This window comes from Petaurus breviceps, unplaced genomic scaffold, assembly GCF_028583685.1.
Source record: "Petaurus breviceps papuanus isolate PSGF00001 unplaced genomic scaffold, PetGlider_PUasm1.0 151, whole genome shotgun sequence".
In the NCBI taxonomy this organism is placed as follows: Eukaryota; Metazoa; Chordata; class Mammalia; order Diprotodontia; family Petauridae; genus Petaurus; species Petaurus breviceps.
The window spans coordinates 35,836,894-35,852,826 of record NW_027185712.1 but is presented as its reverse complement, the minus strand read 5'-3'; the positions used below and the strand labels follow the sequence as shown (position 1 = coordinate 35,852,826).

The window sequence follows — 15,933 nt, the reverse complement described above, 5'->3', positions numbered from 1 at the left end:
CCACCCAGCAAGAACCTTGCAGTCACACCTCCATGCCTTAGTTCAGGCTTGTTCTCTGTACCTGAAATACATTTCCTATCCATCTTTTCCTGTAGAACTATCTGTTCTTTACTCAAATACGATACTCTCCAAGAAACCTTCCTTCATCGCTCCCTTTTGGGTGATGATTTCCCCCTTCTTCCTTACAAGATACTTTGTTTTATAATTTTCTAATTCACTTATCATGTAATTGTGATTTATAGCTATCTGTATTGTGTCATTAGACTGTGATCTTCTAGAGCCCAAGGACAGTTTTGTGTTTGGTAGTTTTTGTTTAATTTTTTTGCCTTTCCTTGTATCCCCAGGGCTTAGCCCAGTTCCTAGCACACAGTAGACACTTGAATGCCTGCTACCTTGCTTGAATGCCATCTCTCTACTAAGTTTGTGGGTTTGTGTTCAGAATGGGGATTGTGTCTTAGCTAAACTTTTCATCTTCCGTCAGATTCTAGCATAGGGCTGTATACACTGTAGGTACTTAATGAATAACTTGTTCATTGACTGATATGAGTATAAGCAATAATTTTAAATAGTATTATTCAGCAAGCTTTTTATTCAAGAATTCCTTAAGAATGTAATATTTTTAGCTAGACATCATGATAAAATGATTAAGCGAGTGTAGTGATTCTTATCTCATCGTCACAATAATTTGGACAATCCCCATGTTGAACACTATTTCCTCTCTGATTTCATACTGTGTTATGCTGAGACAGAAAAGATAAGCTGGCAAACTAGTCAGATATTCAGTGAGAATTTAAGTGGGTTTTTACTGCATAAAGAGCTCTTGATATTTTAAAGTTGTCATGTCTGTGGACACTGAAGTGTTATATTACCCTTTATGTTGTAGAAATTATTACTGATTGGTATTTTTTAAGGACTAAGGTTAGATGATTGTTTTACCACTCTGTTCATTGAATTAAATAGATATAATTAAGGACATTAAATTTAGCATGCACATAGTATAGGATATATTTTCAAATGAATAAAACTATATTTATGATAATGTAAAAATGATAAAATGATTGTTTTTTCAATCAACTTAGCTATTAAAAGTTGCTCCATCTTGGTCAGCATTGGAATAATAAATATCTTTACTGTAACTTTAAAACCTAAAGATATAACTTAAGTTCTAGGATACAAATCAGCACTACAGTTTGATTTTAGTTCCCAAAGACTACTAGATGGCCGGAATCATGTGCATGTGATAATTCCAGGCTACTCTCTGTAAATAATATATGTCATTTCTGCTTCACCCTCACTGACTGCTCCAAATTACTTTCAATTCAGGGCCCAGCCTTCTCTCCCAGAGTGCACTTCAGCTCAATTCCAAACCTGAAGGGTCTTTCCAGTACTCAGCCAGCTACCATAGCAACCAGACCCTTGCCCTGGGTGAAACAACACCTTCCCAACTCCCAGCTCGAAGCAGTCAAGCCAGAGCTGCTATCCAGAGCTTCAGCCAGGTATGTGTCAGAGGAATGTTGAGCACTTAGGACGCGCGCACACACACACACACACACACACACACACACACACACACACACTCACCTTCAACTCTATATTTTGAGGAGAGTGGGGGTAGTTTGTTACATGTTTATAAATTCATCTCCTTATCCACATCTGATTTTTTTCCTGTTGGGGGAATGTAAAGGAATAAGCATTTATATACTGCCTACTATGTACCTGGCACTGTGCTAAAGTGCTTTATAAATGTTATCTTATTTACAAACTGTTATCTTTACAAATGTTTTATTAGATACCTTAAATAAATTAGTAAAAATGCTATTCAATGTTGTAAATTATGATCTGTAATATTATGATAATAAATTAAGATCTATAATAAAGCATGAATATAAAATGAGACTGAATTACAGTTTTAAAAAATAAAACTTATGACTATCTACCTTAACCTATCAGTTTAGAATATGCATGTATTATACATGCTAGTTTTTTATTTATTCATGTTTATATGTTGCATATATACACACATATACAAAGCACATATGATATATACACACATGTAAATCCATCTTAATGGTAAATATAAGTGAGTATTTGATTACTTGTACTTTGTATTTTTTAATTTTCCATATCAATTTCTTATATACAGTGTTTTGTTTCATTTTCCATAAAACTGTCACTGATGAACTGTTTGTGCTTCTAACCCCATTTCTCCCTTAATCCTAGTGCTTTTATTTCTCACTTTGCATAGTAGAGTGCTTTTTAGGAATTCATATGTCACATTATAGCAGAACTATGTTTATATAGATAGAAATAGATGAATACATTGGGTATATATGTTTGTACATATACATTCAATGTTTATGTGTGTGTGTGTTGTTCAGTTGTTTCAGTCATGTCTGACTCTTTGTGACCCTATTTGGGGTTTTCTTGGCAAAGATATTGGAGTAGTGTGCCATTTCCTTCTACATCTACAATCTACAAATGAGAAAAGTAAGGTAAACAGGGTTAAGTAACTTGTCCAGGATCAAACAGCTAGTAAGTGTCTGAGGCCAGATTTGAACTTGGGAAGATGAGTCTTACTGACTTCAGGTCAGGCACTCTATTCACTGTGCCATCTAGGTGCCCTTTACATGTGTTTATGCATATATGTGTATATGTGTGTACACTTATAGATGTATACATTTGTATATATGTATATGTCCATTTGTGCACATATACACATTTTGTGTGTATGCACTTATTTGTGTGTGTACACATGTGTATACATACATTTATACATATACATGTACACACATTCAATGTGGAGCCCTACATTGAAAGTAATTTGTAGAATCTTCCCAGGAAAAAAAGAATCTAAAAGAAAAAAAAAACATTATTTTCCAAAGTGTATCTTTTTATAAAACACATACATGAATGAATTTATTTTGTTACATATAAATTAGAGGTTATTGTAAACAGAAATTTCTAAATGAAATAATTAAAGAATCTGAAAACTGTTTTTGCTAAAAGTAAAATTCAGTTTTGTCCAAGCTAAATTTTTTCTATCAGCCATTGCTTTATGATGTGTGCAAAGTATGCTTTGGTTAAAATATATTTTGGAGTATTAAGCAAATGGTCAGCAAAGTAATCATCTTGGAGTTAAATTGTTCAAATAAAATGGCTACTATTAAAACTAGTTGTTAGTATGACAAATTAACTACAAATGTGAGTATTTTTTTAAAGACTTTGGTTATGAAAAGATGTTACTAATGGAGCTTCAAGTTCCACTTTCCCATGCTAATACTATATCACTTTAAAAAACCTACAAAAACTTAAAGTAGTTATCTGGTTTTATGCAAATTTATTAGGACCTTTGAATAGAGTCCAATAAGTGAAAGAGTACTGAATATGCAAAAGAATGCCAGCAACTAAAGAAAGTCCCTGCTCCTTCACTAAGTGCTACTTCTGTGGCTATGAACAAGTCTCTTAACCTTTCTTTCTGGGTCACATTTTCTTTATATAATGAAGGCATTGAAATAGAAATTCTTCGCAGTACCTCTCAATTCTAAATGCTAGGTTTTTTTTTTTTTCATTTAATATCACCCTTTCTTCCACTGATTTATTTTTCTTCAAAAACTTGCAGGGTTTTTTTTATTGCAACATATTTTCCCTTCCTTCTTTTCCCTCTGTATGAATGATTGAAAGTGTAATGATTAAATTTTACATGTGCAGTAAGTAGTTTTTTTTCCTTTGAGCTCCAAATTATTATTCTTCAAAATTTAGTTGCTAATATAAACTGATTTGCATGGTTTATTTTAGCAATCTGAGTATTTTCACTTGTGATCTACCCTGCCTGGATCTCTCTCTCTCTCTTCATATTGACCTCCTTGTCTTTCTGGTCAACTTCAATTTTAACCTAAAGGTCCAACTTCTTTAAGAAGCCTTTCCCAATTTCCTTTAATATCCATGCTTTCCCACTGCTGCTTATCTCTGTGTGTGTACACATGTATATGTGTATAAACATGTACATTTGTTTGTGTATATACACACATGTGTACATTTGGAGATAATCAACAGAGGGGAAATATTACATATTAAATTAAAATTAATAAATTTTTAAATATATTAAAATAATTATTAAACATATAAATATGAATAGATGTATGATTATGTATATTTGTGTGTGTACACATATATACATATGCATATACATGTACAATACACATACACACATATACATAGAAAAAATCGATTCTTATAAATTGAATTAAGGTCCATAAAAATAATTAGATGAGATATTGGTCTAAGGCTTAGCTGGAGATTCATAGATTTTTCAAGAAGAAATATGATGACAATAGAATTTTATATAATTTATACTCATTTTATTTGCTCTCATTTCACTGTATAATATTTAAGAAAGTCAATAGACTCTAATATGATAAATATAATGATCATTTCATTCTTTAATATCTTTTGATTAAAACACAAAAGTTTTAGTCATCAGTGAAGATTCTGAGACCATTAGACAGAGAGAGCTTTCCCTTATAGACATCTTCAGAAAATCTAAAGTAGCCATTATTCCCTCCTGAATTTCTCTGGAAACATCTTTTTCTTTTTTCCTTTACTTTTTAACCAGGTGGGTGATTTCATGGTTGTATGGAGCTCCTGTCTGGGAAGCTTTACCAAGATATATCAGCATCTACCCTATACCTTAGATTGTAAAGACCCACCAGGGACACAAAATCATGTCACTTACCCAGAGTCCATTTGTGGACTTACCAACCCATTTGTGCCAGAGACAGAACTTGAACCCAGGTTTATTGGACTTTAAAGCCAGTTGTCCTGTGATTGTACCATGCCATTTCTCTCCACCCACAGGTTTTTGTTTCTCATTTTGTTTTGTGTTGTTGCTGTGGTTGTTGTTTTTAAATGAAGCAAGTAAACAGTTGGACAACTTCAATTTTCTAGTTTACTAGACCATTGTTCTGAGTCTTATAAGGACCTAGGACGTCAGTCATATTTGTATGCCTAAATTCAAAGAGTACTTAATTCCACAAATGTCTTTCTAATTGTAGACTATGTAGAAGGCACTCTGGTAGGCACCTAGCACAGAAAAAAATAAAAATAAAAACTGCCCCTGCTCTCAAAGAGCAAATTTACTGTGTAAAAATAAGACTCAAATTTTTACAAGCATCCTAAGACATTCAGATAATCAAATATTTTAATAAAGCTCTGACTTCCTTACTATTTTCCAAATCTATATTTTCACTTATACAGGACCATTGTCCTTATGACACCAAAGGAACCAATAAAGTGATTGTTTTTTTTTCTTTTTCTAATGTTCAGTTCACTGATAAGATTGGTCAAACCTGTTATATGGGTAATATGAAAATAGTCAATAGAAAAATGAAAAAAAAACTAAGTTCACTTTTAACCTATTGTTTTGTCAGCTTATAGACTCAGTCATTATAAAAAAAATCATCACACCATTACAACAGTTAATGCACAAATTCTCTGTTATATGATATTTTTCATATATCAGTAATACAAATGAAGCATTCACAATTTTATTAATAACAATGAGAATATTTGAAGATGTAACTGTTTCAGAATAAAATCTCCCTAGCCTTAATTGATAATGTTTCAAGAAAATGTACACTCATCTTGAATGAGTTTACAGACAGGAATCAAAATGAAATCTTTCATAAGACTGTATTGTAAAGGTCAAGCTGATATTAATGGCATGTGATAGAACCTCCCTAATTCTAAATCGAATTAAGTGAAATAGAAATTCAAATGGTGTTTTGAATGTTCACTTTAATTTTATTATTTTGTTTGTATTTATTTTTGTCAGTTTTCTTATACCTGTTGTTTGTCTAGCACTCTAATTTTTATTTATATGCTTCTTCCTCTTTTCTTCCCCAATGTCTTCTCCTGTAACAAAGAAAAGTAAAACAGCTAAGCAAAACTAATCAACATATTGACCATGTCTCATAGCATATGTTACATTTCATATAGTGTCTCACCTCTTTTTCAAAGCATAGCAAATAGCACACTGGACATGGAGTTAGGAAGACAAGTCAAATCTAAATAATTCACATCTTTTTTGAGCCTCATTTTCCTAATCTATAAAATGGTGATAATAATAATAATATCTACCTGATACGGTTGTTGACTGTAAGAATCAAATGAGAAAATTTATAAGATACCTTCCAAACTTTAAAGTATATAAATATAAACATATGTTTATATATAAATATATGTTATATAATATATAAATATCTTGTATATATTATATTATTATAAAACATATGTTATAATATATGGTATTTTATAAATATAAATAAATTATTAAAATAATTAGTGAAGATCATGATAAAAATAATATATTATGCAGTTTATTGGATAGAGAGGCAGTCTCAGAAGAGGATGGAAGGAAATAAGCATTTATAAAGAGGCTTGTATGTGCCAGCTCCCATGTTAAGCCCTGCAAGGCAGGTGCTATAATCTCCCCATTTTATAGTTGAGGAAACTGAGGCAAACAAAATAAAGTGATTTACCTAGGCTCACACAGGAGGTGGGTGCCTGAAGCTGAATTTGAACTCAGGTTTTCCTGACTCTAGACATAGAGTTCTATCTACTCTGCCACCAGTTGCCAATCTGGACTCATCTCTCTCGTCCTGTCTCTCATCTCCATGCCTTTGCATAGGTGTTGTTCCCATGACTGGAATTCACTTTTTCCCTTCCTTGACCTCGTAGAATTATGATCTTCCTTCACCTCATAGAATTATGATCTTCCTTCAAGGTTCAACTGAAGTGACACTTCCTCTATGAAGATTATTCTGATTTCCCCAGTTGCTAGTGCTTTAACACACATATCCTGCCTTCAAAAAATTTACATTGTATGTTTTTTGTTGTTGCTTATCTGTGCTACTTTGATCACTCTAGTAAATGTAAGCATCTTGAAGACAGAGACTATTTTGAATTCTGTCTTTGTATCCCTAGCACCCCCAAAATATAGTGGATGCTTAATAAATGCTGGCCATTTTAATTAATGAATAAATTATTTAATTATGCTTTGGCTGTTGTCATTCAAGTAGAATTTCCTCTACCTAGAAAACCAAATGTCTTCATGCATCTTGCACTTTTAGCCAACTAAATATACAGATATTTTGAAACATCATACTAGTGCACAAAATATAAATAAAATGATATACTCATTAATAGCTTTTCAACTCCCTAGAATTAAAACAATATAAAACCAACATAGTCAGTGCTTGCATAAATTATCTTTAAGTAGTGGAAAATATGACCTTCCATAGCTGCATTGCAGAGACATAACCTTCAAGGAACCAGTTTCAGCTCCATGCTGTGATGAGGCATCTGAGCAGGATGTAGAGGGAGGTGGGAGGAGGGTAAAGGGAGAAACTATTTGAGGCATTGTGGCTAGAGTCATGGCACTTTGGGGAAGGGCATTTTTCAATCATAGTAGTGCATATGTCCTCCTTCAAGACCTCATTTTGGCATGGAGGGGACCCTGGATTTTTGTTCTCATTGTTCTAAGACTAGGCAACTTAGCACAGCTTTGGAAAGTTGTACCAAGATAGAAAGGCTACCAACAGGATGGACCATGTTTCTATCATCTGAAGACTAGCTTACCTAAATTCAGAGGCTCATCATCAGATAACTCTCAAGGTAATGAATATAATGAATTATTATATGCTTAAAACCATATGAGATCAGATGATCTTTCAGTAGAAAGCCCAATGGAAATGTCAGCTATTGCTTGCTACTGGTGGTGGTATTAACATTATAAGTCTTATAAATCTCAGAGGAACTGGAATTTATGAAGGTGGAGCAAGAGCTGACAGAAGTGAAACCAAACAGAACCTTGAAGTTTGGAGTTAAAAATCTGTCTGCTAAAGAATGGAATTCAAGAGACATTTATCAGTGATGCATTCACAAAGACAAAATTTGGATCCTTGGAGTGAGAAAGGAATAAAAGATGACATGGAGTATTCTTAAGAACAACTTCAGTAAAAAAAAAATGGAAGAAATAGCTTTTGCAGAAGCCAAACTGGTATTTATTTCTGACCAAGTAACATGACTTCCTAGGCATGCCTTCATCCATTTATAAAGCTTTGGCTTCTCTCCTTAACAACAACAAAAAAATAAAGTAGAAGAAAGGAAGAAAGGAAGGAAGGAAGGAGGGAAGAAAGAATGGAAGGAAGGAAGGAAAAAAGGAAGGAAAGCAAAAAAGGAAGGAAGGCAAAAAAGGAAGGAAGGAAGAAGAAAGTTTTTATTTCAAATATAATTACAAATATACCATCTGCTACCTTTTGCCAGAGGGCAATATGCTACTATTTTTGATTGCTGATTGTTATTTCACTGCCATGCAGAGGAACACCTGTTAGGTGGGTCAGACAAAGTGAAAGAATGACTGAATCAATAGGCAATTGATTGTGTCTCCCACTGTGGCTAGTCCTGGGCTGGGCACAGAGGAAGTTTTCAGGAAATACTTTATGAAGAGAGTTAATCTTTTCTGATGAGGAAAACCATGCAGACAAATTGTCCAATGTCATTACAACTTATTTTTTATGGGAATGTTACTTTTGAAGATTAAAGAAGAAAAAAAAGCAGAATTAGATAAATTTAATTTCCAATTTCTGCATGATTTAGAACACAGGATTTTTTTTTTCAGGATGCCAGTGTCCAAAGGGCAATTTCCTATTAATGCAGTTACTAATGTGATACTTTCTAAGACAGGTTTTCTATACATGTTACTATACAAAAGGCAATTCTTTATTAAGGCAATTTCATATTTTACATTTATTTTAAAATATTTACTTTGATAGGTTCATGGAAAAATAATCAATTTCTTATTCATAAGAATTTTTAAATGATTTTTAATAAATCTCTATTTTTTCTTATTTTATCCTGTCTACACTATCTGAAAACACTTTTCTTCTAACAATAATAAAAATAATTCCTTTCAATTGTGAACATTTTCTGTGAGGTCTCCCTTTGGAAGAAAATATCTTGTCTATTAAGGTTATATCTAATTACAATTACTGAAATAATTATTTTACTTAGCAAATGGTTACAAGTATAGTTGCAGTCCCAATGTAATCTCAGCCTCCCTTATTTTTGTTAAATGTGCATCCTCCTCTTCCTTTTCCTTTTTATTCTTCACTCATTTTAGCCCAATACATTCTACCAACCAGGGTCAAAATTTTCCTCTTTCGAAAAACAAATGCCCTCAGAAAGTATAAATATAGTCATGATTTATACTCAAGTGGAGTGCTTTGATCAGTCAGTCCTGTTGCTTTTCTAACACTAAACTAAATTTATCTTCTTTGAAGGAATATGATTTTTTTCCCATGATAGAAGAGTATGAACACACTTGGAGAGCCTTATTAGGGGTCTTGGTTAGGCACAAGGCAGCACTGAGGTAATATGTTAATTCAAGAATACTAAAGACAAGCTTTGACCTCCTTTACATTTTTATCTGTGGTAGTTACAGCCCTTTGTCCTATCATTGACAAATATCTTGTGTTTTCTTTCAACCTTATGCCAGTGTCTATTGTATATAGTTGATCAAAAAATAAAATATGTGACATAATCAAAAGGTATAGAGGTATAGTTTTATATCTTTCTGAAATATCTCTAGCAAGTAGAAGTATGAAGATTTTTCAAGAGATGTAAAAAGAAAACAAGAGCACAAGAAGAATTTATATGGATTCCTTATCAATAAATCTTAGTATATGCAGGAAAGGGGTTCTTCACCCAGGCCTGACCCTTATTTTTATAATTATTTTTAGGGTCAACCACACACACACACACACACATACACACACACACACAAACACAAACACACACACACACACACCCCTTAAGAATTCCTGATGTAGAGGGACATGAGTAGTTATCTCAATCCAAAACCTTATTTTGTAGAAGAGGAAACTAACATCTTAAGAGTTTAAGTCACTTCTAAAGTCATAAAGCTTCTTAAGTTACATAACTATTACTAGAACCTGAGATTCCTAAATCCATTTTGTACCCTATACTGTGATTATTGTACAATAATTAAACTTGCCTAACTGACATTAGTTCCAGGAGAACATGATGGAGAAAAAGTAGCTTAAGTTGGGGGGAGTAAAGTAAGAACATATTGTGTTGCCGATTGGTCTTTATTCTAGAAACAGCACAAAGTTTTCCATTTATGACATTTCTAGACTGTCTGCCCAGCATCCTAGGAATCAGGAGACTCTCAGGCAATTCTGAGAAAGTTGGCAAGTCTTAAAGGATTTCACCAAAGACTGATTATAAATCTGTAATCCACTTAATTTTTTTTTGGTTTGTTTTACTTAGTGACACTGTTTGTTCATGATTTTAAGCCAAAATTCCTTAGAGGTTACTACATTCTCAAACTCCTTATTACATGACTGTAGGTAATTATCTCTATCACCAATTCTCTTGGGGATTATATTGAAAAAATGTAAGGGTGATTTAATTTATTTTTTTAATTTGTTAATTTAGTTTAATAAATTTTAATTTATATTTATAACTTTTGTGTTTACATCACACACATTTTTCAACAAATCATGCCTCTACCCCTTCCTAGGGACTCATCCTTTATAGCAAAGAATGAAAAGTTTGTGGAGGAAGTCCAGCAAAACAAACCAATATATCATCTAGGTCAAACATTACATGCAGTGTTCCATACACATAGCTGTCCACCCCAACAAAGAAGGACTATAGAATCATAAATCTAGGGCTAAAAAGGATCTCTGAAGACATCTAGTCCAACATTCTTTTTATAGATGAAGTACCCAAGTCCCAAGTTTAACTGACTTTCCCAAGTTCTTAGGAGGGGAATGGAGAATTAAGTATAACTGGAAAGTTAAGGAGATGATATGTATAAAGACCATTAAATGTCAAATAGTGTAACCTATATATGATTCTGAAGATGAAAGGGAGTTAGCTACTGTTGTTTATTGAGTAGAGGGTGTACATGGCATAACAGAGTAAAACCTACACTTCAGAAAAATCATTTTGTCCACAGAATGGATGATGGAATGGGGAGAGACCAAAGAAGGGAAACCAGTTAGTCAATAAGCATTTAAGTGTCTATATGACAGGCACTGTGCTATATGCTGGGGATACAAAACAAAAAGGTAAAGGACAGTACCTGCTCTTGATCCAAGAATTGATAGGGAACCACTGGAGTTTATTAAATATGGGGGTGCTATGGTTAAACCAGTACTTTAAGGAAAATCTCTGACTTCTGAATGGAAGATAGATTGGAGTAGAGAGAGACTTGTGGCTGGAAGACTGACCAACAGGCTATTGCAATAATCCAGCAATTATGAGGATCTGCACTGAGGTAGTAGCAGTATCAGAGGAGAGAAGAGAGCATTTTCTAGAGGTGTTATAAAATCGAAATTAAATGGTTTGGCACCAGATTAGATATGTAGGGTGAGTGATAGGAGTTAAGGATGACATTTGGGGAGAGACAACCTGAGGGACTGGGAGGAAAGTGTTTTTCTCTACATGAATAGAGAAGGGAAAATTAAGGGGGAGGAGAGTTTAAAGGAAGAGATAATGAGTTCAGGTTTGGATATGTTGAATTTAAGTTATCTACTGAACATTCAGTATAAGAAAAGTAGTTGGAAATGTGAGACTGGATTTTTACAGAGAAGTTAGTGCAGAATATTTAGATTTGAGAATCATCAGCATAAAGATGATAAATGAATCCATAAGCAGATGACATCAGAAAATGAAGTTATATAGAAGGTAAATGGTAAAAGACCCAGGACTGAACCCTGTGGGATGTCCCTGTTTAATGAGGATCCAGAAAAGGATACTGAAAAAGAGCAGATGGGTAAGAGGGAAACTAAGAGGAAAGAATGGAGTCCTGAAAACGAAGAGGTTATTGTCATTGTCCAAGCAACAGGAAATAAAGGTCTACAAGGGTGATAAAAGTGGAGATGAGGAAATATACAGGAGAGATGCAGTAAAGGTCAAAATGCAAGATTTGTCAGCAGATGGAATATGTGGAGTGGGTGAGACTGAGAAATCAAATATGACACTGAGATTGTAAGCTGAGGTGACTGGAAATAAAGTAGTGCCCTTGGCAACAAGAGAAAGTTCAGCAGAGAGGACTGTTTTGGAGGAAAGATAATATGTTCTGTTTTTGACATTTTGATCTGTTCCAGATGTCAAAAAACAATTGGTGATGTAATCATTCAGCTCAGGAGAGACACTGGGGCTTCAAATATATGGTTCTTGGAATTATCTGTATAGAGATATTAACTGAACACATGGAAACTGATGAGATCATTAAGAGAGTATAGCAGGAAAGAGGGAGAAGGTCTAGGGCACAGCCTTGGGGAAGAGTCCCAGTAGTATAATGGTAAATGTTCAGCAACCTGCTCTCTAAAAAGAAATACCAACAACACACTTTTAAGTTTAATCTGCATTATTAACCTCCTCCATTACTTTCTTAAATCTAAAAACTAGCAGAACAATAAATCATATCCAAATTTGTAGCATTTGTCAGTTTTCAAGGTACAAATTTTTACACTGAAAATTTAATAACCTGTTCTCCTGAGCTGGTTAGATCTGGCCCTAGCACAACCCTGGCCTAAGATCCACAGTTAATGGGTATGACATGGCTAAAGAAGCAGCACAAAAGACATACAAATAGGAGTCAAACAGGATGAAAACTAAGAGAAAAGAATATCTTGAAAACACATACAGAAGACTATCCAAGAGAAGGCGATCAACAGTTTCAAATGCTACAGAATTTAAGTTCCAGGAAAACAGAGACAGTTACATTTTTTTGTCTTTGTATCTGAAAAGCCTATCATTTAAAAAAGGCAAAGAGAAGGGGGGTGGGGCATTTTATAATGCTTTTTAATCAAATTTAATTTAATCAGCTCCCTAAGGTCCCTTCAATCCTAAATGCTATGATCCTAAGAAAATACAGAGAGTTTGTCCCATTTGGCAAGAGCTTGGAGAGCAGGTAGAGGAATGAAAGGAGTTACAATCTCTCTGCCCTTTAGCTTCTTTAACTGTAAAACAAGGAGTGTGGACTAGATAACATCGAAGGTCCCTTTCAGCTCTAGTTCTGTAATCCTAAGAATATAAAACTGAGAATTCAAGGCTCAGTCAGATTGTGGAAATGCTAGTTGAAACCTTTATGTTCAGTAGGCAAAGAAAGAGCCAATGAAATTTTTTAAGGCAACTTGAAGCTACATGACTCTGTCCCAAAGCTCCCCTTCAGACTCTCTCTATTTTTGATCATTTGAAGTCCCTTGCACCTAGAATATTACTCTGGTGAAGGTAAGATAGATGGACTGAGATGTCAGGTAAATAGAATTTTTAGGACTTTTAACTGGTGAGTGAGAAGGGATGATTCAAAGACAACACCCAAGTTTTGAACAGAGGAGAATGGATGAATTCCAACAACTAATCATTCTTTAAAAAAAATAAGGAAAATATTGTCATTATAGTGCCAAAGTGTTTGAAGGCATAAGTAAGAACCTGCTACCTTCCTCACAGGAGTGCTATGAGGAAGACACAAATGTTAGAGTGCTATACAGATGTGTGTTCTATAGATGTGTATCGTTTGGAGTGCAAAGTCTATTTTAAGTGACCCTCATCTACTTTGTGCTCTCTCTCTCTCTCTCTCTCTCTCTCTCTCTCTCTCTCTCTCTCTCTCTCTTCATAAAAGGATAACATGAATGGAAAGAGAAGAAAAATATTCCCTGTCCATTTGTAATATAATAAAAGAGAGAGGGGGGAGAGGGGAGGTTTGGGAGTGAGACTTGAATTCAGATTTTATTTCTACTACCTACTACTTATAAGGCCTTTGGAAGGTATTTAACTTCTAGATTCAACTTCCTCACACTGTTAAGTGAGAACTTGGACAAAAATGATCCCTTCTTCTAAATCTGAGAACCTATGAATGGGGTGATGGCAAGAATATCAGCTTTATTAGAATCTGGTGTTCTTTCCCCTTCTACTTCTTCTCTGAACCACTACCTACTATTACATAAATAACTGAATTAATAGGATGAAATTTTTCCTTTTTTTCATCAACGAAGTATAGGTGGCTTATTTCTCAATAATTTGTATAATGTAACGGATTGTAACTGAAAATAAATGTATAAAATATTTGTCATCGTTAGCATGGAAACATGATAGTCCATAGTATGGTTCAAAAAATTAAGAAGCTCAATAAAGTAAAAATTTACTATGTTTTCCATTATAAAATCAGACATAAATATAATATGTATGACATTACATAACATATATCTCTATATTATATATATATATATATATGATATGTATTTAAATCTGCAGTAGGAGGAGTATTACAGGTTACCAAATTGGATGCTTTACATTGCAATGTGCTGTATCATAATTTAGGCTGTGAGTTTCAGGACCTGTTTAAAGCACACAAGAATAGATTTTGAAAACCTGTTTGCCTGCCCAAAATTTCATTCACCTACCTCTCCCCATGGAAATTCCTCTTTTACCCCACATTGCTGCACTTTTCCACCTTCATCAGATTTCTGTCATCAGCCCTACACAAGTTAATCTCTAATGGAGATGGTGAGAAGGCTCTCAGAGGGGCCCTGTTTGGTGTTCATCAGACACCAGGGAAGCTGACACTTCTAGCTGTTTCACTGTTGTATGCTACTTGGACTCCTGTGGATGTGAAGGACCAATACTGCTCTAAAGAGAAATGTGCAGAAAAAGGAAGTCATTTATACTCTGCTCCTCGGGTGACCTTGAGTTCCCATTTAAAATTTAAGCAACAGTAGCTCATCAGAGCTGCAAATGGATATGACCTGAGAAGGTGTGCTTCATACAGGATCTTAGGATCATAGATTAATGACCGGCACCTCAGAGGTCATCTAATCTAACCCTGTTATAGAACAGGAAACTGAAGTTCTGAAAAAGTGGTTTACCCAAGTTCACAAACCTAGCTGGGAAGTGAGCCCAAAGCCTTTGATCACTAGTGGCAAACTCTTTCCAATGTATCTAGTCCAGAAAATGAGTAGGGGAAAAAATCTGACTGAATAATTCCCCAAAATCATTCTGTGTGAAAATAGGGCAACTCCCTTAGGTTGAAGGTGGGTGCCTTGAAGCTGAAATCCACTTGAAGCAAAAATTGTACCCAAGTTACCCAAATCAGATATTTAGGCAGGAGATTTAAAGATGTGTCTTTTGCCTGATAAGCATATCTTTAAATAACTCTTCTACTGTGAACGATTTTTTGGTTTTTGAGTTGGGAAAGAGCAGAGAGTTCAGTATTTACTATAAGAGTTTGCTTTCAACAAAGTACTCAGTTGTCTCATATTCTAAGGTGTTGCTTAATAGAGGATCTTGATATTATTAGTTTAACAGCCACTGATCATCTTCTAAACCCAAGACATCTGATAAAATTGAGATGTTGTCTATAAGAATGCATATTCTATTATTTACCCTTACAAAAAGTGGTCGTTAGCATAACTGAAATTTTCATAGGAAGCATCTGCTGAGAATTCTCTCTGAGTCTGTCTTTCTGTGTGTGTGTGTGTGTGCCCCTTGGTCTCTTTATCTCTCTCCCCCACTCCCCATTCCATCCTCCCTTTTTGGCCTTCCCTTTATCTGACTGCCTGTTGTCCATCTTCACAATTTCCTGCACTTCTCCACTCTCTCTCCCATTCCAGCTCCAGCCCCCTTTCTTTCCACACAACCCCTTCTCCACCTTATCCTCTCCTTAGGAAAAAACTTTTGTGCTCCTTCACAGAAAGCTAGAAGATCTAAGACCTCCAGCATCAAAGTGGTTGACAATGCACTGTTTTCATTCGAATGCAAATGTGCCCCTGGACTAGATTCAGGGAAAGTGCTTCCTCTTCCAATCCTTCTCTCCAGCTCCACCCCAGCCCTTGTTTTCTTTTG

The 15,933-nt window shown here is 34.5% G+C and overlaps 1 protein-coding gene across 6 annotated transcripts in view; it reads left to right on the top strand.

Moving 5' to 3' along the window:
- CTNND2 (catenin delta 2) overlaps positions 1-15,933 on the top strand; it is a 1,206,354-nt gene that overhangs the window by 671,818 nt on the left and 518,603 nt on the right. For all 6 annotated transcript variants that reach the window (XM_069077188.1, XM_069077207.1, XM_069077216.1 and 3 more), the window contains one exon: positions 1,324-1,496. In XM_069077188.1, coding sequence (XP_068933289.1) covers positions 1,324-1,496 — 173 coding nt within the window. The remainder of the gene's footprint in view (positions 1-1,323; positions 1,497-15,933) is intronic.